This window comes from Lipotes vexillifer, unplaced genomic scaffold, assembly GCF_000442215.2.
Source record: "Lipotes vexillifer unplaced genomic scaffold, Lipotes_vexillifer_v1.1 scaffold317, whole genome shotgun sequence".
NCBI classification, from domain to species: Eukaryota; Metazoa; Chordata; class Mammalia; order Artiodactyla; family Lipotidae; genus Lipotes; species Lipotes vexillifer.
In genome coordinates, this window is record NW_006782029.1 from 1,909,181 (window position 1) to 1,936,824 (window position 27,644).

At 36.8% G+C, this 27,644-nt stretch overlaps 1 protein-coding gene and 1 pseudogene across 2 annotated transcripts; one reads left to right on the top strand and one right to left on the bottom strand.

The window, feature by feature from the left end:
• The first annotated feature begins 321 nt into the window (after positions 1 to 321).
• Positions 322 to 23,008, top strand: HACD4 (3-hydroxyacyl-CoA dehydratase 4). The gene is made up of 7 exons (XM_007454951.1): positions 322 to 359; positions 1,752 to 1,855; positions 5,341 to 5,468; positions 14,736 to 14,848; positions 19,058 to 19,164; positions 21,905 to 22,030; positions 22,926 to 23,008. The coding sequence occupies exons 1-7, from the start codon at positions 322 to 324 to the stop codon at positions 23,006 to 23,008; spliced, it is 699 nt and encodes a 232-aa protein (XP_007455013.1).
• LOC103070012 (small ubiquitin-related modifier 1 pseudogene) lies at positions 2,277 to 3,454 on the bottom strand (annotated as a pseudogene). The gene has a single exon (XR_014368627.1). The product of XR_014368627.1 is annotated as a small ubiquitin-related modifier 1 pseudogene (transcript).
• Positions 23,009 to 27,644: the final 4,636 nt, after the last annotated feature.

Sequence of the window (27,644 nt, forward strand, 5' to 3'; positions counted from 1 at the left end):
GTTTTTACAAGGCTGCAACTGAGTCTCAACACAAAGATTAGGAAGCCGGGTAAGGAACCTGGTGCACCTTACTTGGGACTGGGGTGTGTTAGGGCCCCCGCCAGGCCGGCTCAGCCTTGGGCACCTGCCGCGCCTCTGCGTGCCAGGGGTGGTGGAGCTGGCTCCCGCCGCCACAGGAACTTCAGGAACTTTTTTTTTTTTGGTAAATTGCTGCTTGAGGAGAGGCCCCGCCCTTCCGCGCCTGGCCGCCCGGCCGCGCCTCCGGCGCTCTTGGCGGGTGTTCCTTCCCGGTCGGCGTGGAGGGCCTGGAGACGGCGACCCATGGGACCCGTGGAGCTGCCCGCCTGGCTGCAGCCCAGGTAGGACGCTCTGCAGAGCAGGGAGAGGAGGGGGTACGGGAGGAGGGGCCGCCGGGGGTGAGGGTGGGGAACGGGGCGGTGGGTGGTGCCGATACTGATGAGCTGGGGGAGCACCGGGCAGCGCCCGCGCAAACTTAGGCCCCACACTCCGTGGGGCTCTGGACAGGTATTAGCTAATTCAGTTGTCTCGACAACCCTAGGAGTAACTGTTATTTCCCCCATTTTATAGCTGAGGAAATGGGAAGGACAGGCTGCGTGTTCACCCTTCCTTTTGTGCTCTCTTGCCGTCGTTTTCTTTCTTCCCTCTCCGCAGACCTGGAGCCCTTCCCTTGACTTTCTCTGCTTGCTGCAGAAACACCAATCACACGTGTAGATTTCAGGGCCCAGTTCCAGAAAAACTGATTCAGTTGGTACGAGGGTAGAGCCTGGGATGTGTAAGTTTAACCCACGCACCATGTGATTCTGCTGTAGGTTTGAGGGAGGAATTCCTCTTCCCCACTCGTTTAGTAGTACTTGAGTCATCTGTAGGGGTGCCCAAGTAAAATCATCAAGCTACACTGTATCTGCTTCCCAACGTATTTGCCTTATTTCCCAGAGGTTTCACATCTCCAACTAGGAGAAAAATCTTGTCTACCCTGGGCAGGGCCACTCCCACCGCTTTTCCGAACTAGAGGCAACGCTTCAAACGGTGCTTTCTCTAGCTCCCTCAAACGTGTATCTGTCAGTCTTCTCTTAGTCATCTCCCCAGCAACCCATTTTAAAAGCCAGCTTGACTTCCCATATCAGGCCCAAGTGACTAAACTGCTTTCTCTGTGTGTCTGGTGAAGGAAGCTATCTGCTCTTGCAGAATATAATAGGCAGTGGTGAGACACTGTCCCCAATCACATAATGCATTCAGAAGTCAGGTGTGTCCAATGACTGAATTATCCACCACCTGGGAATGCCACCATTGCTACTCCCCTCTTGTAGCTGTAAACTAGTTATCAAGTTCAAGTTCTGCACTTAGCAGGGACACATATCGACCACATCAGCCCCTCTCCATCCATATTTTCTTTTCAAAAATATTCAAAGCCTACTTTGCAATGCTTACTTTTATTCCTTGGGGAGCAGCAAGGTTAGAGGTTTATCAAAGATGAAAGTGGATTTTGAAATAGAACCATATTTGTCTTTAAACAAACTCAGGATGGTTACTTTAACAGATAGTGTGTGCTTTCAAAATCTGATGGGGTTTAGAGGGGTAACTAAATAAAAGACTCTGATATGGAATAGTTGTCTCTTGCTTGCTCAGATTGGCCAGTAAGTTAGTGAAAAGATGAGTATAATGCTGAAAGGGTGATTATAAAGGAAGTGTTTAATATGTTTAAATGAAGTATTTTCCTGTATTTATTGTAGGTATAGGAAGAATGCTTATCTTTTCATCTACTACTTAATCCAGTTCTGTGGCCACTCATGGATATTCACAAATATGACAGTCAGATTCTTTTCATTTGGAAAAGGTAAAAGCCCAAAACAGTTTTGGATTTTTAACTTTTATTCCTCGTTTTCACCTAGTCCTGGTTATAATAATTTTTTAACTTCTATGAACTGCACCTAATAGCCTTCACGTCTCTAAAATGTAGTGACCATATTTTTCAGTAAGCATACTTTGTTCTTACTGCAAAAACCAAAACCTTTTTGGAGGAGGGGGGGAGGTAAGATGAGGGAAAGGTATGTGGCTTCCCCCTGAGTAGGCATTTGCCCTGAAAACATAGACATGGCATTGGGGTGGTGCCATTTCACTCTTCCTTTTTGATTCTGCACCAAACCTTAGCAGATTTGGTGTGTGTTGTGGAAATCTGTAAATTCCAGTAAAACATTTTTTGCAGAGAAATCAGGAATTAACCAATTCTTCTCCTTTTTTTTTTTTTTTTTTTTTTAGGTTTTTACAAATATTTTGTTTATTTTAATGAAGCTGGTACAGACAATGTCCATTTAAAACCCATATCCCAGGCCAAAAAGTACAAATAAAGTCAAAAAGAGCAGCGTTCTGCTGTATACACTTCTGCATGAATAACTTTAACTGCTAATGAAAATTAGAACTTTTCTGGGATCTTCTGACAAGATTTTTCTTTCATCTTAAAATGCTTTCTCTTCAGTGAAGCCATCTTTGGAGTTAGTCATTATTTTCACCACCTCTGTCACCTTGACTCCAACCTGATATTCCTCTTCTTTTGGTCCAGACCCTCAGATTTTAAAAGTAGCTTCAAGTTAAGGAAAGGTCATTTTTCCACAGTTCAGTTCTCTGAAAAACTTCCATCTCCCACTGAAAGTCACAGTCCAGGAGTGAAGCAATCACATGCTAGAACTTCAGGGCCAATTGGAAAGTCATTATGAACACTTGCATTAGTCAGTCTTATTTATCACAAGCCTGTAAATGCACAGTCCTGGAAAAGGCGGCCTCTCTGTGCACACACATAATTTTTAAAAAGGAGAGGGCGATATGAATGGGGCTGAGGTTTGATCACCAAAAATCAGCACAATGAAAACAAACAATAATGAATAATGGGCACTAGAATTCAAATTACCAGATGTTCTAAAGAGATGGGGTGCCAGTTTTCAATTCTGTTTTGAACACCACATTACAAAAGAACTATTTTTAAAAATAAAAAAGGATTAAGGGAAAAGAAAAAATAAAAATATCTAAATTGTTGAACGACCCCCTGTTTGTTCCTGATAAACTTCAATCACATCGTCTTCCTCCATTCCCACTTCTTTTGGAGTGTGATTATCAGCAATTCTCTGACCTTCAAAGAGAAACCTGAGTGAATTCATGGGAACTCCCTGTCTTTGACAGTATGATTCTTTGAGTTTCTTGAGATGTGTTGTCATTTTCACTTTGAAGTGAATCTCACTGCTATCCTGTCCGATGACTTTGAGTTTAATATATTCTCCTTCCTTCTTATCCCCCAAGTCCTCAGTTGAAGGTTTTGCCTCCTGGTCAGACATGGTGACGGTGGTTTCCCCTGGGGTCTCCGCACAGCAGCGGCCTCGGGTAGGCAGAACCTCTCTCCGGGGTTTACAAATCCGTCTCCCTTCCCCACAGCACAACACCGCGACTGGAGGCCTCTTCTCCTGTTTTTTATTCCCCAGGTTTCAGATAACTGGAAACTACTAACAAATGAAAGACAAACTTTATATTCCCCAGGCTTCTATTTGGTCCCTTTAAAGGGCAGTGTGTCCATAAGAAAATGACACACTTTGTAGATGACTCATCACCCATATGGGAGTTAGCATTAATGGTTTAAGTCATAAGTTTCCTCCACTTCCCTAAAAAGTAAAGATTTTAAATGCATTTCAGTTTTCCAAAAAATGAATCACTGTCATTTAACATTCTGACTGTCAAAATAACATTCTTTTCACGTTCCATCCCCACATGGGTAAGTGTCATCACAGTTTACAACTATTGCGTGACTTGACAATTTGAGCAACTGCTGGTTTCAGCTAAAAACAAACATCTAGGATATATCTGGGAAAAGTCATGTTGTGCTCATCAACTCAGACTTCTGTATCCTCAGAAAATTAATCTACTTCTGTGGCACCATAAATGTTGCTTTTTCATTACTGCAAATCTACAGATAAATTCTTGCCTTTGTTAAGAACCTCTAAAGATACAGCCTGAGGCTTGAATTTCAACTATGAGTGTTGGGAGTCCTCAAACAGAGGAAAACACAGGGCTTAGGAAAACTTCCCTTATATTTTTAGGAAAAAACATCACTTCTAGACCTTGGAAGTTAGCTGTGGCTTTGAGGGCATATTATAGGTCATTCACAACATGAGTAACAAGGCATGAACTCTTTCTTATGCTGCCTGGCCTTTCCAGTAGGAAAAGTGCCTTAGTCAGCAGTGTACTTATTTCTTAATTGTTATCCTGCCGTTATAATTATAAAAGCTACGTATTATTAAAGAACCCATTCATATGGAAGGCAGACTGAAAAGAACTATGTGGGGTTCAGAACAGTTCCTGAATCAATGTATAAATTAAGTAGCTCAACAGCACTCAAGCACCTGGACTAGTAACGTCTGCTACTTTCTTCCTTCAAGGAGCCGTGTGACTGATAATTCTCTTACAGCAAGTGTAGGGCCATGGATAAGAGCATGGACTGTCTATGCCTCAGGAATCATCTGTGAAATGGGGATGATAATAATGTCTATCTCATAGAGCTGCTGAGAAGAGACACCCTTTGTGTTTGATAAATTATTATCATGTGAATCATCACTAGGGAGTGAAAACAACAAAGACTTCCCTAGAAGATTCTTAACATTGCAGGATTTCAATTTAAAATTTAAACCAACACATTTATCCTATTTAGAGGAACATTTGTTTGCCTCCCATTTCAGCTCTCTCCAAATGCAGTATTTGTTTTGGATCCTCTGCAATGGGCCCAAGTTCCAGTGTTTAAAACTCACAGAAATCCAGAAAGCACTAACTACATATGTATGAGCCATAAATGCTAGATACACATAAGATGTTATTTGATATCATGGCATCATTAATCTCATTTCCATAAAGGTTCTCTGAAATAATATTTTCTCATCTCTGTCATTTTCTTGTCAATGGACAAGGTGTGGGCACCACAGCTTCTTTAATAAACTCACCTCCAGCCTGTTTTCACTGGTGTAGTCTAGAGTCTAGCTGTTTACTTTTATGCTGGGATTGCTTTAGAATCTCATAAATGGGGAATAAATGCTTTAGCTTTGGCCATGGAGCCTTCTTTTTCAAGTTTTAAATCCTTTCTGGAAGAGGAGCAATTAAAATGTACAATGATATAAAGTGCTTTCTTTGGTTACATAGTCTTTGTAATTTAGTAATCTAGGAAATTTCTCACATGTACTAAGAAAGAGGAAGTAAGGAGTCTCAACTGTATTTCAAAGTGCTTTATAGATTTGGGTTGTGATCTATGTTTTACTTACCATGTCTGTATTTTTAATTCACTGGACACAGATTCAATGGTTGACACTTTTTATGCAATTGGACTTGTCATGCGACTTTGCCAATCTATTTCCCTCTTGGAGTTGCTGCACATATATGTTGGCATTGAATCAGACCATCTTCTGCCTAGGTTTCTGCAGGTAGGTTTTAATCACATTATTTGTATTATAGAATTTGTCGCATACTTAACTTTGTTCTATTCATAGCCTCTGTTGACTTTATGGCAGTGAAAAAGCCAACCTTTGCTAATTTGCAACCCACATCACTAACAAGGAGAATTCCATGAAAAACTTACCTCATCCTAAAACACTGCACACTTAAAAAACAGAAATATAGATCAATGGAACAGGATAGAAAGCCCAGAGATAAACCCATGCACATATGGTCACCTTATCTTTGGTAAAGGAGGCAAGAATATACAGTGGAGAAAAGACAGCCTCTTCAATAAGTGGTGCTGGGAAAAATGGACAGCTACATGTAAAAGAATGAAATTAGAACACTCCCTAACACCATACACAAAGATAAACTCAAAATGGATTAAAGATCTAAATGTAAGGCCAGACACTATCAAACTCTTAGAGGAAAACATAGGCAGAACACTCTATGACGTAGATCACAGCAAGATCCTTTTTGACCCACCTCCTAGAGAAATGGAAATAAAAATAAACACATGGGACCTAATGAAACTTAAAAGCTTTTGCATAGCAAAGGAAACCATAAACAAGATGAAAAGACAACCCTTAGAATGGGAGAAAATATTTGCAAATGAAGCAACTGACAAAGGATTAATCTCCAAAATTTACAGGCAGCTCATGCAGCTCAATATCAAAATAACAAGCCAATCCAAAAATGGGTCGAAGACCTAAATAGACATTTCTCCAAAGGAGATATACAGATTGCCAACAAACACATGAAAGAATGCTCAACCTCATTAATCATTAGAGAAATGGAAATCAAACTACAATGAGATATCTCACATCAGTCAGAATGGCCATCATCAAAAACTCTACAAACAATAAATGCTGGAGAGGGTGTGGAGAAAAGGGAACCCTCTTGCACTGTTGGTGGGAATGTAAATTGATACAACCACTGTGGAGAACAGTATGGAGGTTCCTTAAAAAACTAAAAATAGAGCTACCATATGACCCAGCAATCCCCCTACTGGGCATATACCCTGAGAAAACCATAATTCAAAAAGAATCATGTACCAAAATGTTCATCGCAGCTCTATTTCCAATAGCCAGGACATGGAAGCAACCTAAGTGTCCATCAACAGATGAATGGATAAAGAAGATGTGGCACATATATACAATGGAATATTACTCAGCCACAAAAAGAAATGAAATTGAGTTGTTTGTAGTGAGGTGGATAGACCTAGAGTCTGTCATACAGTGTGAAGTAAGTCAGAGAGAGAAAAACAAATACTGTATGCTAACACATATATATGGAATCTAAAAAAAAAAGGTCATGAAGAACCTAGGGGCAAGATGAGAGTAAAGGCGTAGTCTTTATGGACTTGAGGTTATGGGGAGGGGGAAGGGTAAGCTGAGACAAAGTGAGAGAGTGGCATGGACATATATACACTACCAAACGTAAAATAGATAGCTAGTGGGAAGCAGCCACATAGCACAGGGAGATCAGCTGGTGCTTTGTGACCACCTGGAGGGATGGGATAGGGAGGGTGGGAGAGAGGGAGACACAAGAGGGAAGAGATATGGGGACATAAGTATATGTATAACTGATTTACTTGGTTATAAAGCAGAAACTAACACACCATTGTAAAGCAATTATACTCCAATAAAGATGTTAAAAAAGAAAAAAAAATACAATACCTGGTTGCTATTGCTGTTATTTTAGGTATCATTTGTCTCTAGCCCTAGATGACCATTGTTCCTTTTAAAGGCAGGTTGAAGGAAGGTGGGAAAGTCACTGGTAGATATTTAGTATACTAAATCATTGCTGAATTAAGGCAAGAAAAACAAAAAAGTGGCATTTTCCATAAGGAGAGATAAAGGTTAAGTGACTATATGAGCATATGTTTAAAATTTACAGAAAAGGTATTTACATGAGTATATTAACTGTTTGCAAAATAAATTGGAAAAATGGATAACAAAATGTGACCAATTTGCATTGTAAAAATATTTGAAATATCAGAATCTGATTGTATTGCCAGCACCTAGCAAAGTGCTTATAACAGAAACATACACCTTAAATTTTGTTGATTGAAGGAGTGGCATAGATCCTTGTATTAAAATTTGCTTAAAATACCATGAAAGTTTAAAAGATGGAAATCGGAGTATAAACTTGAGGAGCCTATCAAGAACTCAGCATTGCAAGTTCATGGGAGATTTTTGTTTATTCAGTAAAAGTAGAGAAATAGTATTCATTAGGATGAAGACATTTTCAGTGTTGACATATCAAATGTAAAATAAAAATTGGGGCAATATTTAGAGTACAAACTAGTAACAGAGTAGTCAGCTAGCCAAAACCTAGATGGAAATGCCTTAAATGTATTTCCTTACAAAATAAAAAGGGGTACATATCTGTTCCAGAAGAAGCATATTATTTAGGAAAAGATTTATTGGTATTTATTATTTGTTAGCAAGATGCATATAGCATCATCTAATGCTAATTTTAGAGAACAGAATTAACAACCCAGGTTAAATGAAAGTTGTATTCTGTCATATGGAATTATTTTGCTTGGAGTATGATCAAATTTATCTGAATCTAAGTCATGTTTTCTTTTGGCATACTTTTTTGGATTTTGTACTTTATTAGGCTAAATTGGATAATATTAATTTTATAGTAAAACAGCAGTTTCAAAGTTAAGAGCAGTGTTATTTTAGTTATTTCCAAAGAAGGAAATGCAAGTGAGAAACAGGACAGTTGAATTTGTAAGAAAGAAGAGCATCTTGAATATGTCTAGAAAATATGCATATATTTTATGCTTTCCAAAAGTATGTAGGCTTATCCAAAAATAGAAAGTATTATACAACTTAGAAATCTGATTTCTTGCAGTCCTAGAAATTCCAGAATATTTAAGTGTGATTTTAATCACTATTAATTGAAACTGTAGTGGCTTATGGAAGTATGATCACTGTAATCAGAGTATATCCTGGTTTGGTAATTAAAAAATAATGGCAAGTATATACTGACACTTTTTATTTAAAGGTGAGGTGGCAAAGTCTACTGTTGATGGGGCTCAAATGATTTTTAAGTTTCTGTTGTCAGGAGCAATCAGGGATCATCATAGTAGCAAAGACAGTTACCATTCTTATTCTGGGCTGATTATTGTTAATTTTTGTGATGTTTGGCTTCCTCTTTTTATCTCTTTGAGATTTTACCTGTCCTCTGTTTCTTTTATTCACTTACTATCTTTTCTATGGTTTTCAGAATGGACATAGTATTGTAAAAAGCTTCAAGAACACAGCATCACGTCCAAAGTTTCATTTTCTGCCCCCTTCTTTTATTAGAGTTCTGCAGATAATTAGAAGAATTCCCTCATTATGAGATGACTCTGAGGCCCCTAACTTTAAAATAACCAAACAAAAGTCTAAAGTTGTGTAATGGGCTTCCCTGGTGGCGCAGTGGTTGAGAGTCTGCCTGCCGATGCAGGGGACACGGGTTCGTGTCCTGGTCCAGGAAGATGCCACATGCCGCGGAGCGGCTGGGCCCGTGAGCCATGGCCGCTGAGCCTGCGCGTCCGGAGCCTGTGCTCCGCAGTGGAAGAGGCCACAACAGTGAGAGGCCCGCGTACTGCAAAAAAAATAAAATAAATAAATAAAGTTGTGTAATTATTCTTGGTTTTCCTGTTTCCCCACTTTTAAGTAAAGAAACTAGTTAAGAATGTGGCTAAGCTACTCATACAGTAATCATAGCTGATTGCATATAGTATCTGGAAAAATGCATGGTGTCTAGCTGCTTTCAAGTAGGTTGAAAAACATGTCCACTCATTTGTGATGTTATTTTGACATTACCTTTGTGAGATTGCTAAGTCACAACGGAATTCTGTTTTTGGGAACTGGTCTTCCAAAATATCAAGATAAATAATTCCCAAAAGTGGTAGGAATTCTTAGCTAGTTGAGCAGTTAGAATCACATGTATCAAATGACCGTGGTGTGTGTTTAGGAGGGTATGTTTGTTTTCTGTGTTATCTTCTGTACTTTTTAAATGTTTTATACACATCTTTATTTTGACAATTAGGGAGGAGCCACTTGATTTGCTAATATTAAAATTGGTAAAAGAAAGTGGGGGGAACCCATTGACAAGACTATAATAAGTTAACACAGAGATGTATAGTTTATGTATTTTTTAAAGGTACAATTTAGAGGAAAAGGGCAAAGCAATAACATAAATAGTTGTTTATATACATCCATTTTTGGAAACAATTACATGCCAGTTAAAATTATATCAGGAAATAAAGTAAACTTTTGGTAATTTTAACTTATAAAATGGGAAAGAAAAAAGGTCCAAAAGTAGAATATAACTGTAATTAAGTGATAAGTGAAAACTCGGTATCTCTCCTCTCTAACGCCTTGCTCCCAAATGAGTTTGCGTATTTTATTAGCTTGATTTTTTAAAAAAAGTTGAATTGGGAAACTATTTTAGTATATTTAATCAAAACAACTTGCTTTTATGGAGTGGAAATACCACCAACCCTGAAATAGTGATTTTGAAGGGCTTTCTTCTGACTTCGCTTGTGCAGAAGCCCGAGAAAGAGGTTTTTATTGATATAGCTTTAGGATGTTTCAACTCAGGGAGAGGGGAAAATATCCACAGAACTAACCTTTGCATTGTGACATTAGGCTGATGTGCCTTTAGGAAACCCTCAGAGTTATCCACTTTACTCCTTTACCTTTTGAAAAATGCAAAGACTTCATACATAACTGAATTAAAACGGCTAAATTCTGCCTCCTTACCTTTGCATCCCAATAAACATCGCTGCACATGTCTTCATTTTACACAATTTTTTAAATCTATAAATCAAAACACTGGGCGTTATTACCCCCAAATTATCGTGCCTACAGAACTTCCATTTGTGAGCCCAAATTGCCAGAACAATTTTTATTTTTACCGTTATCACATCCTATTTCTGATAAGGACAAGCAGGGGTCTGCTTGTCAAAAATCATTCCAAAGATTTCACAGTCACAGATTCATAAGAACAAATATGAAGGATATACCCAAGGAGAGTGTCTTAAAATAAACCCTTTTAGGAAAACAGCAAAGTTTCACCCTAATTTCTTTTAATCCATGACGCAGGTGCTTCTTTGCATCGCTAGATTTAATTATTTTTTTTCCATAAAGTCATATAGATTTTCTCTCCAGTTTTGAGTTGGGAACAGGTTTATATTGTTAGAGATAAAACTGTACTGCAGATAGTGTTGTGCTATGAGATTTCCAAAACTTTGATGCTTCCTGAGAATGAATTATTCACTCTGTACATAATGAATTATTATGTACAATTCACTCTGTACATAAGATTTTCGATTTTTCTGGTATTTTTCGCATTTGATCAGTGGAGTTCTTTGGTGTGATAGTTATAAATGTATATTCACAGTATAATTTTAAAGATGCTGAGATTAACTTTTTTATTCACTGATAGTCTTGATTATGTAGAAAAATGTATTTTCCTGTAAATATACTAATCACTACATTAAATTATGCTTATTTTTATCTCCAGCATAATTACTTAACACAAAAGTTAAATAACTTATCCACGTTCATATAAATTGTAATTGGTGGAGAAAAAATATGGATTTGGGCTAGTTTTCCTGAACTCTCAACTATTATGCTACATTTGCTTACAGTGTCTATCTCACAAACTAGGACATAAATACCATGAGGGTTGGGACTTGGTCTTGTTCATGGTGTTATACCCCTCGGGATTCAGAATAGTGCACTCAATAAATATCTATTGATGGATGAATAAGTAAAAATATATAAATAGTATTTAGATGCTTTTGTCTTACAGAAGAATGTGGTGATTTGAACATTTAAGGGTATGTTTCTGAAGTTCTCAACAAAAGTTTACAGGATTTAAAATAGTTTGGGTTATCCTTTTAGTAATATAATAGTCTTTGAGGCTAAAACTAATTTAAGATTGTAGAAGTTCTCTCTATAGTTGAAGTATGATTTTTTACTCCTTCAGTAGTTTATAACTAATTTGCTAGATGCCATTTATAAAGTAACAGTTTTAGTCATTGCTTAATCTGGAGTTCAGGATTCCCAAATAGAACATAAAAATGCAAAATATTTTTATTTTGTAGTTACCAAATATTTGAGTTAACCACATTACCACTATGTTTAATTTGGCCTAAGTTACAGTGTTTTTACTGTGCTTTTATTCTGCCTGTTTGAGTTGCACTAAACATTACAAGACCATTCATTAGTAATTGTCATGTTCTCATAGGATTTGTTTAAAATGACAAAGTGCTAAGTTTTCCCAAGTGTAAAGCTCCAAATAACTGGTCAAACTATTATATGTAAAGAAAAGTAATAAATTTTAAAAGTCTATTCTTCAAAATTATTTTGGTGTTGATTTAGAAAATCAAGTAAGTTCTTGTTTTAAGTTTTAACTTTTCAGGAGAGGCTTTTTTTTTTTTTGAGGATAGACTATAACAGACATTACGCGAGGGTGTAGCCTATAAAATAACAAAGGCGAAAATGTCTTAGTGTTTCAGAACAAGGAATTTAGAATGACATTGTCTAGACTTTGATTCCATATCTATAGCCAAGTCACTTTCACTTTGTAAAATGCAGTGTCCTTTGTAAAAGGCAGATAATAACGATAGCACTTCTTAGAGTGCTATGGAGATTAAATGAGATGGCGTGTGTTTGGAACCTGGCACAAAGTAACTAATAAATATTGGCTTTTTACCAATTTAAGAATATCGCCCCCTAAATTCTCCCATTGTATTGCCATTGAATGGTCAAGTTAGATTTAAATAACCATCAGATAATTTATTAATTAGACTGACATCGTATGGGGGGAGGGCCTTCACATACCTTCTTGTATGTATGTGGTTGTGTTTTGGGGGGCTTGCTGATTGCTGATTTCTCTGCAATCAGGTTACCATCACTAACATGCCACAGTCGCTCACGTGATGATTTTAAACAGAGTGAGTTTCTTTGTGCAGCTCCAGTCTCTCTCTTTTAGGAGAGTTTTCCCTCCCTACTCATTAGTTGAGGGGCAGCCTGAAATCAGGGATTGCCTACAACTCTGGAAACCAGGAGACCTGAGATATATATGTTTCCAGGTCTGCCACTAGTATGGGCAAGGCACTTAATTTCTCTGGTTCCCAATTTCCTTATTTGTAAAAAGGGTTGGGCAAGTAAGTATCTAGCAGGGCCCTTAGAGAGCCATCTTATTAAAAGGTAGCTATGTTCTCTCTTTCAGTAGTCAGCCATGTAATTAGAAATATGTGTATATGCATTCATGTGTGTATCTCCTGAGATTTTTGTCAAAAATTAGATAATTTTCCTAATTAGCAGGCACTGATCAAATGTAGGATTAGGCAGTGCCTAAATACTTGTTTGCTGCTAAGATCTTGTATCCGAAGGGTGCCGGGTGTCATAGCAGCAAGCTTGGATCATTCGGTAATTATCATTGCAGTTAAGTCTAATTCGTTATATAAATATGGTTAAATCAAGAAACTAGGGCATTGTAAAGAAAGATTGACAAAAGAAAAACAGCCGTGTAGGTAGCTTCCATTGATTGACTAAGGTTGAATCATATCTAATTTCCTTAGCCAAGCAAGGGCCCTTTTGACTCACCAGTGTGGTTATAAACACACTGATACAGCTTCTACATGTGGATTTCTGATCATGTGGCCCAATGTTGGCAAATCCTGGATTTCTCTGCACTAGGTGATTTTCCAGGACTAGCAACCTATGATTCTAGGTCATAGATTATCCCAGTCTTTAGTCCTTGATCCGCTTTAAAAATAGACAGCTATTGAAAAATATAAAGCAGCCCTCATCTTTCCTTTATCACTAATATGCTCCCTCAATCTCATGGATATTTTCCTTCGACCATTGTGAAGAAAGTAAAATGTTCTATTAAAAACAAAAAACGCAGAGTGTACAAAGTATATTAATATGGCATAAGAAGGTACATTATATTTAGATTGGAAAGAGGAATGTATATTTTGAGGTCAGTAACGAGCTGAGCCATAAATGTGTGCATTCTTAATGATTTATAGATGCTTACTGACTTGGAAAAAATATGAATTTGTTGAATTCTTTTCATTTTCCACTAGCTTATGTGGGTTAAGATTATATTATTTTGCATCCCCTTTCTCCCTTTCTCCCACCTCCCACCCACCCCCACCAAAAAAAACTAAAAACAAAGCAAACCCCCCCAACCCCCAAAACTACGGGGGCTTCCCTGTTGGATGAAATGGAAATTTCTCAGCCTATCATTCAGAACTCTTTACATCCCAGCCCCCAACACATTTTCAATTTTATCTCCTAGGATTCCCTTCTGTGCACCTCCTCTCTAGCCCCCAGGGGTTCTCCTTACTCCCCAGCACACCGTGTGTTTTCACACCTCTGCCTCTTTGCTCAGGCTGCTCCCTTGGCCTAGGATGCCCATTCTCCTGTCCAGTCTACCTGACAAACCCCTGTCCATTCCTCAAGAGCCAACTGAAATGTTGCCTGCCTCCATAAAGCTGTCCGCATCTTTTTCTCAGACAGGTATCTCCCTCCCCTGTGCTCCCATATGTAGCTCTTTAAATGACAGCATTATTCACACTGTGTTACAGTTACTGCCCCACATTCTCCTACCATTGCTACCCTGTGTAGCAAGGACCATGCTTTCATTATATATGTAGTCTTAGCATCTGATACATAGTGGACACTCAATAAAAGCTTGTCAAAGTGAGTAAAAACCATGTGTGCATGTATCACAAGAAGGGACACGCCGTGATTCAGATGAAATATGTTATCTTTTTATTCATTACATATAATTTGGAGAATGCAGAAAAACAAAAAGGAGGAAATGAAATTCATCTGTAACCCTGCTCCCTCAGAGATCATGTTAACTGTGTAGTATATATATTTATAGTTAAAGCATACTTTTTTTTTCTTTCTTTTTTTTTTTTTCGTTTTTTGGCAGTACGCGGGCCTCTCACTGTTGTGGCCTCTCCCGTTGCGGAGCACAGGCTCCAGATGCGCAGGCTCAGCGGCCACGGCTCATGAGCCTAGCCGCTCCGCGGCATGTGGGATCTTCCCGGACTGGGACACGAACCCGTGTCCCCTGCATCGGCAGGCGGACGTTCAATGACTGCGGTACCAGGGAAGCCCTTAAAGCATACTTTTAAGAGGAACTCTGGTTTTTAAAATTAGAAAATTACCTAGCTGCTTAACAAATGATCCTAATTCTTGACTTTTCTCTTTCTTTGTTAGCTCACTGAGAGAATAATCATCCTCTTTGTGGTGATCACCAGTCAAGAGGAAGTCCAAGAGAAATACGTGGTGTGTGTTTTATTCATCTTTTGGAATCTATTGGATATGGTTAGGTAAGGAGGCAAAATAATCTCTTAAAACAAAGCCAAATTGCTTTCTACAGTGAAGCCAGTAATAGCTGCTTACATTTGGTTACTCTGAATGAGAGAGAAATACATAACCCCTTTTCATATTATTTTATCTTGATATGGAAATGTATTTTTAGTGCTTTCCGTAATGGGCATATCAAAGATAATGGAAACCTGCCATGGTTTCAAGAGCAAATCATTGCATCAGGTTCCCAGCAGAAGACTTGGCATACACCAATTTGGAATAAACCTCGCAGCTGTTGCTAATGAAAGGCGTTCTTTGCAATTGCTCTAGTATGTGTTACTTTAATAAGCAAAGCAAGACTTTGATTCTATCATAGTCACAATTTACAAAGTTGGTTTCTTGGAATTCAAGAATATTATAAATATAGAGCCTTATCTCTCTGGGGAAAAAACACACCTCCACAAACATATTTGTATACAATTCCAGCGGGTTCAAATAACTGAAGTTCTTTCATGGACTCACTGGGAATCCTTGGACCTCAGGTTAAGAACCCTTGCTCCAGATGGTGTTATGTTTCCTTCTAATTCTAAAACTTTGTGTGTTATCTCTACCAGCAATGGTGTAAAATTGCTGAGCCCTTTGCTCAGTGGCTCACTTTGGAGAGGCTCCTAACTGCTACTTCAAGCTCTCACAAATGAGAACCGTCCCTCCTGCTTGAAAGATCTGGATGTGGATGGGTAACAAAAGAACCCTAGCATTTTAGCTGAGGTTATATAAATTCTTTATTATATTGTCAATAACTTGGCTGAGTTAAGATATTCTAAGTAGAATGAATTTGATGAAATATTTTGTTGAATTAAAGTGACTAATTCTTTGTTATATATAACTTAGTTATTTCTCACTTTTAACTGAAAGATTTGTGGACTTGGGGCAAACTTCAAGGAGTTTTGTAGCCCATGACTTTCTGTTTATGAGACATGGAGCCTCATTTGGGACTGTGGCTTTCTGATGTTTCATTCTCTGGTATGCCCAACTCTTTCAGTGTCGATTCAGTCTCAGATAAGCTCAGTAGACCCATTAGAGAACAAAGTGGTTTTGGCATTGAGAGTGATATTGGGATGTGATGGAAAGAATTTTGGACATAGAAGTGGAAGATCTCAGTATGAACCTCACCTCCACTGCTATGTGATCTTGGGCAAATCACACAACCTTAAAAATAACAGCAATGCGATAATTCATGGACCTTAATATTTAGCCTTTTAGAGTATAAAATTTGTCGATTTTAGTGTATTCAAAGACATGTGTAAAGACATCACCACTATCTAATTTGAGAACATTTTCATCACCCCCAAAAGAAGCCCCAAATCCATTAGCAGTTGCACCCAATTCCCTTTTCCTTCCAGCCCTGGCAACCACTAACATACTGTCTGTATGGATTTGCCTATTCTGGACATTTCATATAAATGGAATCATATAATATGCGCCTTTTGTGACTGGGTTCTTTCACTTAGCATAACGTTTTCAAGGTTCGTCCATGTTTTAACAGGTATCAGTATTTTATTTCTTTTTATGGCTGAATAATATTCCATTATATTGATATACCAATTTTTATTTATTAATTTATCAGTTGATGGACATTTGGATTGTTTCTACTTTTTGGTGAGGAGGAATGCTGCTGTGAACATCCATGTACAAGCTTTTGTGTGCACATATGTTTTCATTTCTCTTAACTTAGGAGTGAAATTCCTAAGTACTGAACCTTTTTAAAACTCATTTTTTTCCTCCATAAAATGGGGGCAGAATTATCTTCCCAATTTACTGTAGAATGACTTTTTGAAAAGCAACTTCCTCAACCTGATAAAAGCATCTGTGAAAACTCCACAGCTAACATAATGGTTAATGATGAAAGACTGATCTTTCTTCCAAAGATAGGAATAAGACAACAATGTCTACTCTTGCCTCTTCTATTCAACATTGCACTGGAAGTTCTAGGCATGGCAGTTAAGCAAGAAAATGATGTAAAAGCATCCACACTGGAAAGGAAGGAGTAAAATTATCTCTACTGGCAGATGACATGATCTTGTATATAAAAAATCATAAGGAATTCACTAAAAAATATTAGAATAAGCTAGTTCAGCAAAGTTGTAGAATACAAAATTAATATACAGTTGACCCTTGAACAACATAAGGGTTGGGGCGCTGACCCTCCACACAGTTGAAAATCCACATATAACTTATAGTTGGCCCCTTGTATACAGGGTTCCTCTGTATCTTAGGTTCTGCATCTGGATTCAGCCAACCCCAGATAGTGTAGTACTGTAGTATTTACAATTGAAAAAAATCTGCATATAAGTGGACCCACTTAGTTCAAACCTGTGTTGTTCAAGGGTCAGCTGTACAAAAATTAATTGTATTCTACACATTTGCAATGGCCTATCCTAAAATAAAATTAAGAAAACAAAACATCAAAAAATAAAGTACTTAGACATAAATTTAACAAAAGATGGGCAGAACTTGTACACTAAAAACTATAAAATACTGTGCAGAGAAATTAAAGAAGATCTAAATAAGTGGAAAGATATTCCATGTTTATGGGTTGAAGACAATGTTTTTAAGATGGAACACTCCTCAAGTTGATCTACAGATTCAATGCAATCCCTATCAGAATCCCAGCTGGCTTCTTTGCAGGAGTTGAGAAGCCGATCCTAAAACTCATATGGAAACCCAAGGAACCCAGAGTAGCCAAAACAATCTCAAAAAATAACATAGTTGGAAGATTCACACTTCCCAATTTCAGAACTTACTACAAAGCAACCAAAGTTGCACACATCAAGAGTGTGATAACGGACATAAGGATATATCATGGAATAGAATTGACAGTCCAGAGATGAACTCTCAAATTTATGGTCAGTTGATTTTTGACAGGATGCCAAGGTCGTTCAATGGGGAAAAATAGTCTTTTGGTCAAATGGTGCTGGGACAGCTGGATATCCACATGCAAAGGAATGAATTTGGTCCTTTACTTTGCACCATACAAAAATTAACTCAGTGGTTCGAAAATCTAAATGGAAGAGCTAAAACTATAAAACTCTTAGAAGAAAACATAGGGGTAAATGTTTTTGATCTTGGGTTTGACAATGGATTTTTAGATTTAATACCAAAAACACAAGCAACAACAAAAAGAGATACATTGGACTTCATCAGAAGTGATTTTTAAACATGTGAAAAGATTCTTACCTACTCTTGTAATAGAAAAAAAATCAAAGCAGTGAGATACCATTTTTCCCTTATATTGGTAAAGAACAAAAAGTTTGATAACATGCTATGTTTGGTGAGTGCTTGCACTGCTGATGTATATTATATGTAGTATATATACACATAGGTAAGTATATGCAAAAATATCTTGGAAAGAATATATGAGAAATTGGCATTGGTCATTGCCTCTGAGGAGTGGAATTAGGGTCCTGGAATGAGAGAAAGATTTACTTTTCTGCATTCATGTTTTCAAGGTTTTGAATTTTGTTTTGCCATATGTATGCACCGCCTATTCCAGTAGTTCTAAGTATGGTCCCTGGACCAGTGGCATCAGTGTCGCCTGGAACTTGTTTGTAATACAGATTCTCAGGTCCACTGAATCAGACACTCTGGAGATAGGGCCTAACAATTTGTGCTTTAGCAAGCCCTCTGAGTGATGCTGATGTATGCTTAAGCTTGAGAAATGAAAAGATTTTGACTGCTTCATCTATTACATCATAAAGCCAGGTTTAAAACCAACTCCTATACCCAAAACAAGCTCCTAAGGCCAGTTCTTTAATTATTCACACAAGATGGCACATATTTTTTTTATTTTTAAAATTCATTACATAGATATTTATAAGTCTGTCTGTCTTAAAAACTTAGCCTGTCCATAAAATGGGCTTGGCTTCTGAGTGAAATTGAAGTCACTATTTGAGGAAACTTGTAACTGTAATTTACTGGGGTATAAGATTTACATTTTTCTCTCTTCCCTCTATAATTATCTGTGATCCACCCCATAAGACAAGCCAGACTGACACAGTTCCTCTCTCTCCATTTTTTACCTCTTCTCCTGCTTACATTACAGGAAATAAAGTAAGGAATTTGCATACTCTCCAGTTTTATCTGTGTATTCAATTACACAGTAAGGTATTCTCCTGTTTCCCAGACATCAGCAGCAAATGATGTTTATGAGCAAACTTGTCTCCTTTCAGGTACACTTACAGCATGTTATCAGTCATTGGAATATCCTATGCTGTCTTGACATGGCTTAGTCAAACACTATGGATGCCGATTTATCCTTTGTGTGTTCTCGCTGAAGGTAAGAAAAGAGTGACTTTTCTGTATTGCTTGCTGGCAAAAGCAATCCTGTTATGATGATTCACAAAACTTTTTGATGATTAAGTTACTATTTTTGCTACTGTTCAGCTGACTAGGTGTTATCTTTCCTGGCATACTTCCCTTGATGCAAAGAAGCAAAACATTAAAATGTCAAGTTAAGGGGGAAGCATCTCTGCACAGTAGACAAAATATTGGATGAGGAATGAGGACATCTGAGGGCCTTTAACTTCATTAACTTGCTGAGTTTGGGTAAATCATTTAACCTCTCTAAGTCTGTTTACTCATCCAAAGGGGATTTAACATTTAGTGACTCAGTGATTATTTGTAATGCATAGAAATTCAGTTCCCCCTTGGCTGGACTAGCCTTCCCACTTACTGTCTACCATGCTGCCTACTCTCTGCCAGTGACAGTTAACTCTACCTTTAGACGAGTCATTAATTTCTAAGGGAAGCGTTCCTCAATTTCCTCATCAACATTAATTCCCCCAATGAATCTCTTTTGTAAGACCTATCTTAGTTGTAATTAGACATTTGTGTGATTCTTTGATTAATGTCTCTTTCCTTGTCTAGCCTCTAAGCTCCATGGGGATCTGGAGTTGTCTTTGTTTCTTTCTTCCTTTGTCTTATGCACCCAGTATGCATGCTCAATAAACAATGAATTATTAAATACGATGTGAAGTAGGCTAATTACTTAGCCTAAATGTAAACCTAAAGCTTAAAATCAAATAATTAAAAGCATCAATTTGCAAAGAGCTTGAGGATATTTGGGGAATATATGCTTCCCTCTGTAATGGATTTAGCAGACTGGTAGGGAACTCTGAAACAGACATGATAAAAGTTTTTGAAAACCGAAGGAATAAAGAAATTAAGAGAGCACATGTTAAGTAACTAAGGGAAAACATACAGAAATATTTAACATAAAATGATGGTGATGTTGGCAATAATTATAAAGTATATATGATATAACCACACACTGTCTATCTACCAGTGAGCAGAGAAAAGGAGCTTATATTATAGTAAACCACATTAGACATAATTTAAAAATCTGTTTTGTTTCCAAATAGACTATGCCAAAAGAATCTAGGGAATAATCTTCTCGAAAACCATAAAAAATGGATTGGCCATTTATTTGAGAACAAAATCCATCACTCATTGAAACATTTATTAAGTACATTCATTTGTTAGATAATATGAAAAATACTATAAGGAATATATAAAGGAATAAAGTAGAAATATGACTAATATTTTCCTAAAAATAGGGATGAATAAATATATAGGAAACTTTTCTTTTTATTCCATAATTGTAAGCATTCTCCTTTCTTAGGAAAGCCATGTTTATATATAGTTGCCATAAAATGCATATTCTTTTATTAAAATTAGTTTCATAAACTTATTCTTGCACTTAAAAAACAAAGTCTATCCAGAAAAATTTTGAAAGCACATATAACAAAATATCAGTAATGATTAATTCTGGGTGGTAGAGCGTAGTAATTTTATCTTTATGTATTTCTATATATTTCAAATGTCCCAAAGTATAAAAACATGTAGTTAAGAAAACCTGCTTGACTTTTGATAATTCTAATATCTTTTAATAACTATAGTTTCCCATCTGATAATATAAGACAAAAACCAAGTTCATATTCATAATCAAATCAACTATACTAATAAAATGCCAGAGACTTAGGTGCTGCTCATGGAAATCTTAGATGGCATGCTTTAGTGTCAGTTGCAGACTCTGTGCTGATTCCACTGTCTGGTTCTAACAGCTGTGGGCACCTGAGTTTTCCTCTGTCTTTTTAAAAAAAAGAAATTAAAAAATAATAATTTTACACTCACAATAATTTGCAAAAACAGTGCATTGTTTCCATGTACCTTCACTCAGTTTACCCTGATGAGAACATCTTATATAACCATAGTACATTATCATTTTATTCCATGAAATGTTATACAAAGTCTATACATGGGACACAATTTCATAGAATGTCCATCTCTTTTTATTTGACATGAGCCTCCTCCCTCAAAATAATTTAGGCCAGCATTTCTCACATGATTCGTCAGAATTTTTATTAAGTACTGCTGGGATGGGGAGGAAGAAAGAGCTATTCCAAGACCAGTTAAGCTGAGGAAATGGGTGAAACCAGTTTCTTTATTGCAGAACTTGACAGAATCTCTGCTATACCAATGCATGTTATGAAACTCCAAGAGGAGAATATATGAAGCATTTTCCATGTTCATTCATCTGTAACCCCTACTTGTGGCTAAGAGCACAGGTATTTTGAGATACAATTTTTGGTACAAACTACTATGTATGAAATAAATGAGCTGTAAGGATATATTATACAGCACAGGGAATATAGCCGATATTTTATATTAACTATAAATAGCCTTTAAAAATTGTGAATCACTCTGTTGTACACTGGAAGCTTATACTGTACATCAACTATACCTCAGTAAAAAAAGAAACACTGTAAACTATTTTTGTGTAGGCATAATAAAGTAAAAAATGGACAAAATTCAACAAATCACACTGCTATAATGGCCTTGCCAATCTGATCAGCGGATTTCTATATCAAGCTATAGCTTTGGCAAAAGGATTCAGCAATTATCACAAAATGGTCGTTATCAAATTCAGAATATCCTTCAACTATGCATACATATATACACATCTCTGTAGCAAGTTAAGGAGAGAAACCTTCATGATTCCTTTTTTCTTTAAACAGCATTTGCCATCTATCAGTCACTGCCTTATTTTGAATCATTTGGCACTTACTCCACAAAGCTGCCCTTTGACTTATCCATCTATTTCCCATATGTGCTGAAAATATATCTCATGATGCTCTTTATAGGTAAGTGGCTTTTCTGTTTTGTTTTGTTTTTGCATTCTTTCTGTGCTTTTTGGTTTGTGCTGACATCTACCTTAGTAGAAAGGTCTGTAAACATGGGAGAGATGGAAAAAGAAGGCTGACATGACGAACTAGACCTTGTCAGTAAAATACTTAGAAGTTATAATGCTTTTTGCAGGTCATCATGAGATCACATATATCACTGTTTACACTGTATGAACAAAAACAGTTTTACTAGCAGAAAATGTAACTGCTTTGTGTATGAAATGTAAAAGTTTTCACGACAAACACAAGCATCTACAAAGAAAATTTAGATGTCAAACTAAGTGAACTTGGCTATTTCTGGATTTCCCATTTATATCTGTTTTGTTTCCTGTTTGTTTGCCCTTATGTGCTAGTATTTCCTAGCAGGCAAGTGGGAGTAGGTGCTAAAGGCTCAAGAAAAATATATAGGACAAAAACTTACAGTTCAGAAAATCTAATCAATTAATTAATTTGTCCAGAAAATTGGGAAACAGACTTCTGTTGTTAAGTTTTAGTTTCTCCAGCTCTAACCTTCACAAGTCATTAAGATAATTATTACCTCTAGAAGATAACAACTATCAGGTATGTAAGAACAACGCATAAAAGAGAAGACAAATGTAAAACTTTGGGGGAAATGGAGAGAGCTAAAGAAAAGTTCCTTCCTTGCAATAAACAGAACAGTAATATGGAGGAGTTTGCTTTACTTCTCCTTCTGCAGAAAATCTGGACACTCTTTAAGTATTCCTTCTTTGAGCCTCCTTTGCAAGTGTCTTCTCCCTGGACTCCAGGCAGCACTCTGTATTTCAAAACCATGGTTCTTTCCACAGAGATGGTTAATCAGTCTTAATTTTTGCCATTTCTTTCTCCACATCAGGTATGTATTTTACCTATAGTCATCTTTACTCAGAAAGAAGAGACATCCTCAGAGTCTTTCCCATTAAAAAGAAGAAAATGTGAAACATGGCAATCTGATGTGACATAAGAAAGGAGAGGCTGTGGATTCAGCTGCAGTAAACACAACACAGGTGGAAAAATACCTAGTATTTCATAAAAATCCATGACATGCAATAATTGCTCTCCTCCCCAAAACTCTTGACATATACAGCAGTCTGTGTTTCTCACATGTTGTTTTTAGTATGAATACTCTTCATGACCTGTTTCACCAAAGCTGTGAATTTTACACAAGTTAAGTTTATATTGTGTGAAGCCTGATTATTTTCCTGTAAGGTTAATGAGAAATAGGATTTTAACTGGAGTAGATTCTGTTAAACTAAGTAACCAAAGTTGTTAACCTAAATTACATCTATTTACATATATTTCTTTTCACTTCTGAGTTCCCAAGTAGCAGCTGATCTGTGGGAGGGGAGTGATGTGTAATATGTTCTGTATTTTTCTAGAATAACCTTTTTTTTTTTTTTAACATCTTTGTGGCTGTCTGGAGGGGTGGGATAGGGAGGGTGGGAGGGAGGGAGACAAAGAGGGAAGAGATATGGGAACATATATATATGTATAACTGACTCACTCTGTTATAAAGCAGAAACTAACACACCATTGTAAAGCAATTAGAATAACCTATTTTATAGACAGATGTCCCTGTCCCCAGACTCACCTTAAACATTAGACACACTTAGAAATTTAAACATTTTTCCAAACCCTGAAAGAGTATTTGTTAATACTACACAAGTTATTTGGACTTTGATGGTTTAAAAGAGAGCCCTGAGGAAAACAGAATAGACCTTCGTTTTCACAAATAATGCCCCATATTCCTTTTAAAAAAAATCTAATCAAGCCATATACATACCTTAAAGGAGATAAAAGGTACAAAAATATAGTAAGTCATTTAAATAAGGTAAGAAAATTGAGAACCAGTGATGCTTCAGATTATTTATTACTGAATTGTTATTGCTAATTGCTATGTCATATATAAGTCACCACTTATACTTTTGAAAAATGCTCCTTTCTTTGAAGTTCTAAAATATATGTGAATAATTGACTAATAGAATAATTTCTGTACCTTCAGTATATCATTCACTTTTCTTGAGAGAATTATAGAATCTTATTATCCAGTAAGTATATAAAAAGGTTACTAAATATTTTGTGACAATAAGAACCAGGTAATGGAAATGTAATTATAAAAGATGGGTAATCTTATTTCCACTAAATAAAACATATGAAAAGAGACAATTGAGTATTAATAAAGATAGTTGATAACTTTATAAAGTTAATATATTTGGAATTTTAAAATAAGTATTAAGATTGTCCTTTTAAGAAGCTGTACATTTTATTTTGCTTTTGTTTTTATTGAAGTATAGTTGACTTACAATATTATGTTAGTTCAAGTGTACAGCATAGTGATTCAGTATTTTTGAAGATTATACGCCACTATAGGTTGTTATAAGATAATGGGTATAATTCCCTGTGCTATAGAGTATATCCTTGTTGCTTAACTATTTTATATATAGTAGTTTGTATCTCTTAATCCCATACCCTTAATTTGTCCCTTCCTCCATGCCTCGCCTCTTTGGTAACCACAAGTTTGTTTCCTATGCCTGTGAGTCTATTTCTGTTTTGCATATACATTCATTTGTATTATTTGTTAGATTCCACATATAAGTGATATCCTAGTGTTTGTCTTTCTGACTTACTTCAGTAAGTATAGTATTCTCCAGGTCCATCCACATTGCTGCAAGTGGTAGAATTTCATTCTTTTATGGTCAAGTAATAGTCCATTTTATATGTATAGTGCATCTTCTTAATCATCTGTTGGTGGGCATTTCGGTTGCTTCCATGTCTTGGCTATTGTAAATAGTGCTGCCTGCTATGAACATTGGGGTGCATGTATCTTTTTGATTTAGTGTTTTCGTTTTTTCTGAATATATACACAAGAGTGGAATTGCTGGGTCATGTGGTAGTTCTATTTTTAATTTTTCTAAGGAACCTCCATACTCTTTTCTATAGTGGCTGCACCAATTTGCATTCCTACCAATAGTGTTTGAGGGGTTCCTTTTTCTCCACATCCTCGCCAACATTTGTTATTTGTAGACGTTTTGATGATGACCATTCTGACTGGTGTGAGGTGATGTCTCATTGTGGTTTTGATTTGCATTTCTCTAATAATTAGTGATGTTGAGCATCTTTTCGTGTGCCTGTTAGTCATCTGTATGTCTTCTTTAGAAAAACCTCTATTCAAGTCCTGCCAATTTTTTGATTGGATTGTTTTTGGGGATGTTGAGTTGTATGAGCTCTTTGTATATTTTGGATATTGACCCCTTGTCAGTCACATCATTTGCAAATATTTCCTCCCATTGAGTAGGTTGTCTTTTCATTTTGTTGATGGTTTCCTTTCCTGTGCAAAAGCCTTTAAGTTTAATTAGGTCCCATTTGTTTATTTTTGCTTTTGTTTGCTTTGCTTTAGGAAAAAGCAAAAAATATTGCTATGATTTATGTCAAAGAGTGTTCCGCCTATGTTTTCTTCTAGGAGTTTAGGTCTTTAATCCATTTTGAGCTTATTTTTGTAATGGTGTGAGGAAATGTTCTAATCTCATTGTTTTACATGTAGCTGTCCATTTTCTCCAGCACCACTTATTAAAGAGACTGTCTTTTCTCCACTGTATATTCTTGCCTCCTTTGTCATAGATTAATTGACCATAACTGCATGGGTTTATATCAGGGCTCTCTGTTCTGTCCATTGATCTATGTGTCTTTTTTGTGCCAGTACCATGAATTTTTTTTTTTTACATCTTTATTGGAGTATAATTGCTTTACAATGGTGTGTTAGTTTCTGCTTTATAACAAAGTGAATCAGCTATACATATACATATGTTCCCATATCTCTTCCCTCTTGCGTCTCCCTCCCTCCCACCCTCCCTATCCCACCCCTCCAGGTGGTCACAAAGCACCGAGCTGATCTCCCTGTGCTATGCGGCTGCTTCCCACTAGCTATCTATTTTACGTTTGGTAGTGTATATATGTCCATGCCTCTGTCCTGCTTTGTCACAGGTTACCCTTCCCCCTCCCCATATCCTTAAGTCCATTCTCTAGTAGGTCTCTGTCTTTATCCTGTCTTACCCCTGGGTTCTTCATGACATTTTTTTTTCTTCTTAAATTCCATATATATGTGTTAGCATATGGTATTTGTCTTTCTCTTTCTGACTTAATTCACTCTGTATGACAGACTCTAGGTCCAACCACCTCATTACAAATAGCTCAATTTCGTTTCCTTTTATGGCTGAGTAATATTCCACTGTACATATGTGCCATATCTTCTTTATCCATTCATCCAATGATGGACACTTAGGTTGTTTCCATCTCCGGGCTGTTGTAAATAGAGTTGTAATGAACATTTTGGTACCTGACTCTTTTTGAATTATGGTTTTCTCAGGGAATATGCCCAGTAGTGGGATTGCTGGGTCATATGGTAGTTCTATTTGTAGTTTTTTAAGGAACCTCCATACTATTCTCCATAGTGGCTGTAACAATTCACATTCCCGCCAGCAGTGCAAGAGTGTTCCCTTTTCTCCACACCCTCTACAGCATTTATTGTTTGTAGAGTTTTTGATGACGGCCATTCTGACTGGTGTAAGGTGATATCTCATTGTAGTTTTGATTTGCATTTCTCTAATGATTAATGATGTTGAGCATACTTATACATTTTGGAGATTAATCCTTTGTCAGTTGCTTCATTTGCAAATATTTTCTCCCATTCTGAGGCTTGTCTTTTGGTCTTGTTTATGGTTTCCTTTGCTGTGCAAAAGCTTTTAAGTTTCATTAGGTCCCATTTGTTTATTTTTGTTTTTATTTCCCTTTCTCTAGGAGGTGGGTCAAAAAGGATCTTGCTGTGATTTATGTCATAGAGTGTTCTGCCTATGTTTTCCTCTAAGAGTTTGATAGTTTCTGGCCTTACATTTAGGTCTTTAATCCATTTTGAGCTTATTTTTGTGTATGGTGTTAGGGAGTGATCTAATCTCATACTTTTACATGTACCTGTCCAGTTTTCCCAGCACCACTTATTGAAGAGGCTGTCCTTTCTCCACTGTACATTCCTGCCACCTTTATCAAAGATAAGGTGTCCATATGTGCATGGGTTTATCTCTGGGCTTTCTATCCTGTTCCATTGATCTATCTTTCTGTTTTTGTGTCAGTACTATACTGTCTTGATTACTGTAGCTTTGTAGTATAGTCTGAAGTCAGGCAGCCTGATTCCTCCAGCTCCGTTTTTCGTTCTCAAGATTGCTTTGGCTATTCAGGGTCTTTTGTGTTTCCATACAAATTGTGAAATTTTTTGTTCTAGTTCTGTAAAAAATGCCAATGGTAGTTTGATAGGGATCGCACTGAATCTGTAGATTGCTTTGGGTAGTAGAGTCATTTTCACAATGTTGATTCTTCCAATCCAAGAACATGGTATATCTCTCCATCAATTTGTATCATCTTTAATTTCTTTCATCAGTGTCTTATAATTTTCTGCATAGAGGTCTTTTGTCTCCTTAGGTAGGTTTATTCCTAGATATTTTATTCTTTTTGTTGCAATGGTAAATGGGAGTGTTTTCTTGATTTCACTTTCAGGTTTTTCATCATTAGTGTATAGGAATGCCAG

What these genes read in the sequence shown, in the direction of transcription:
- HACD4 (XM_007454951.1), top strand. Translation starts at nt 322, where the DNA reads ATGGGACCCGTGGAGCTGCCCGCCTGGCTGCAGCCCAG. An exon ending in TTCTGCCTAGGTTTCTGCAG is followed by an intron (nt 5,469 to 14,735) that starts GTAGGTTTTAAT and finishes TTTCTTTGTTAG; the next exon opens with CTCACTGAGAGAATAATCAT. An exon ending in TTTGTGTGTTCTCGCTGAAG is followed by an intron (nt 19,165 to 21,904) that starts GTAAGAAAAGAG and finishes TTCTTTAAACAG; the next exon opens with CATTTGCCATCTATCAGTCA.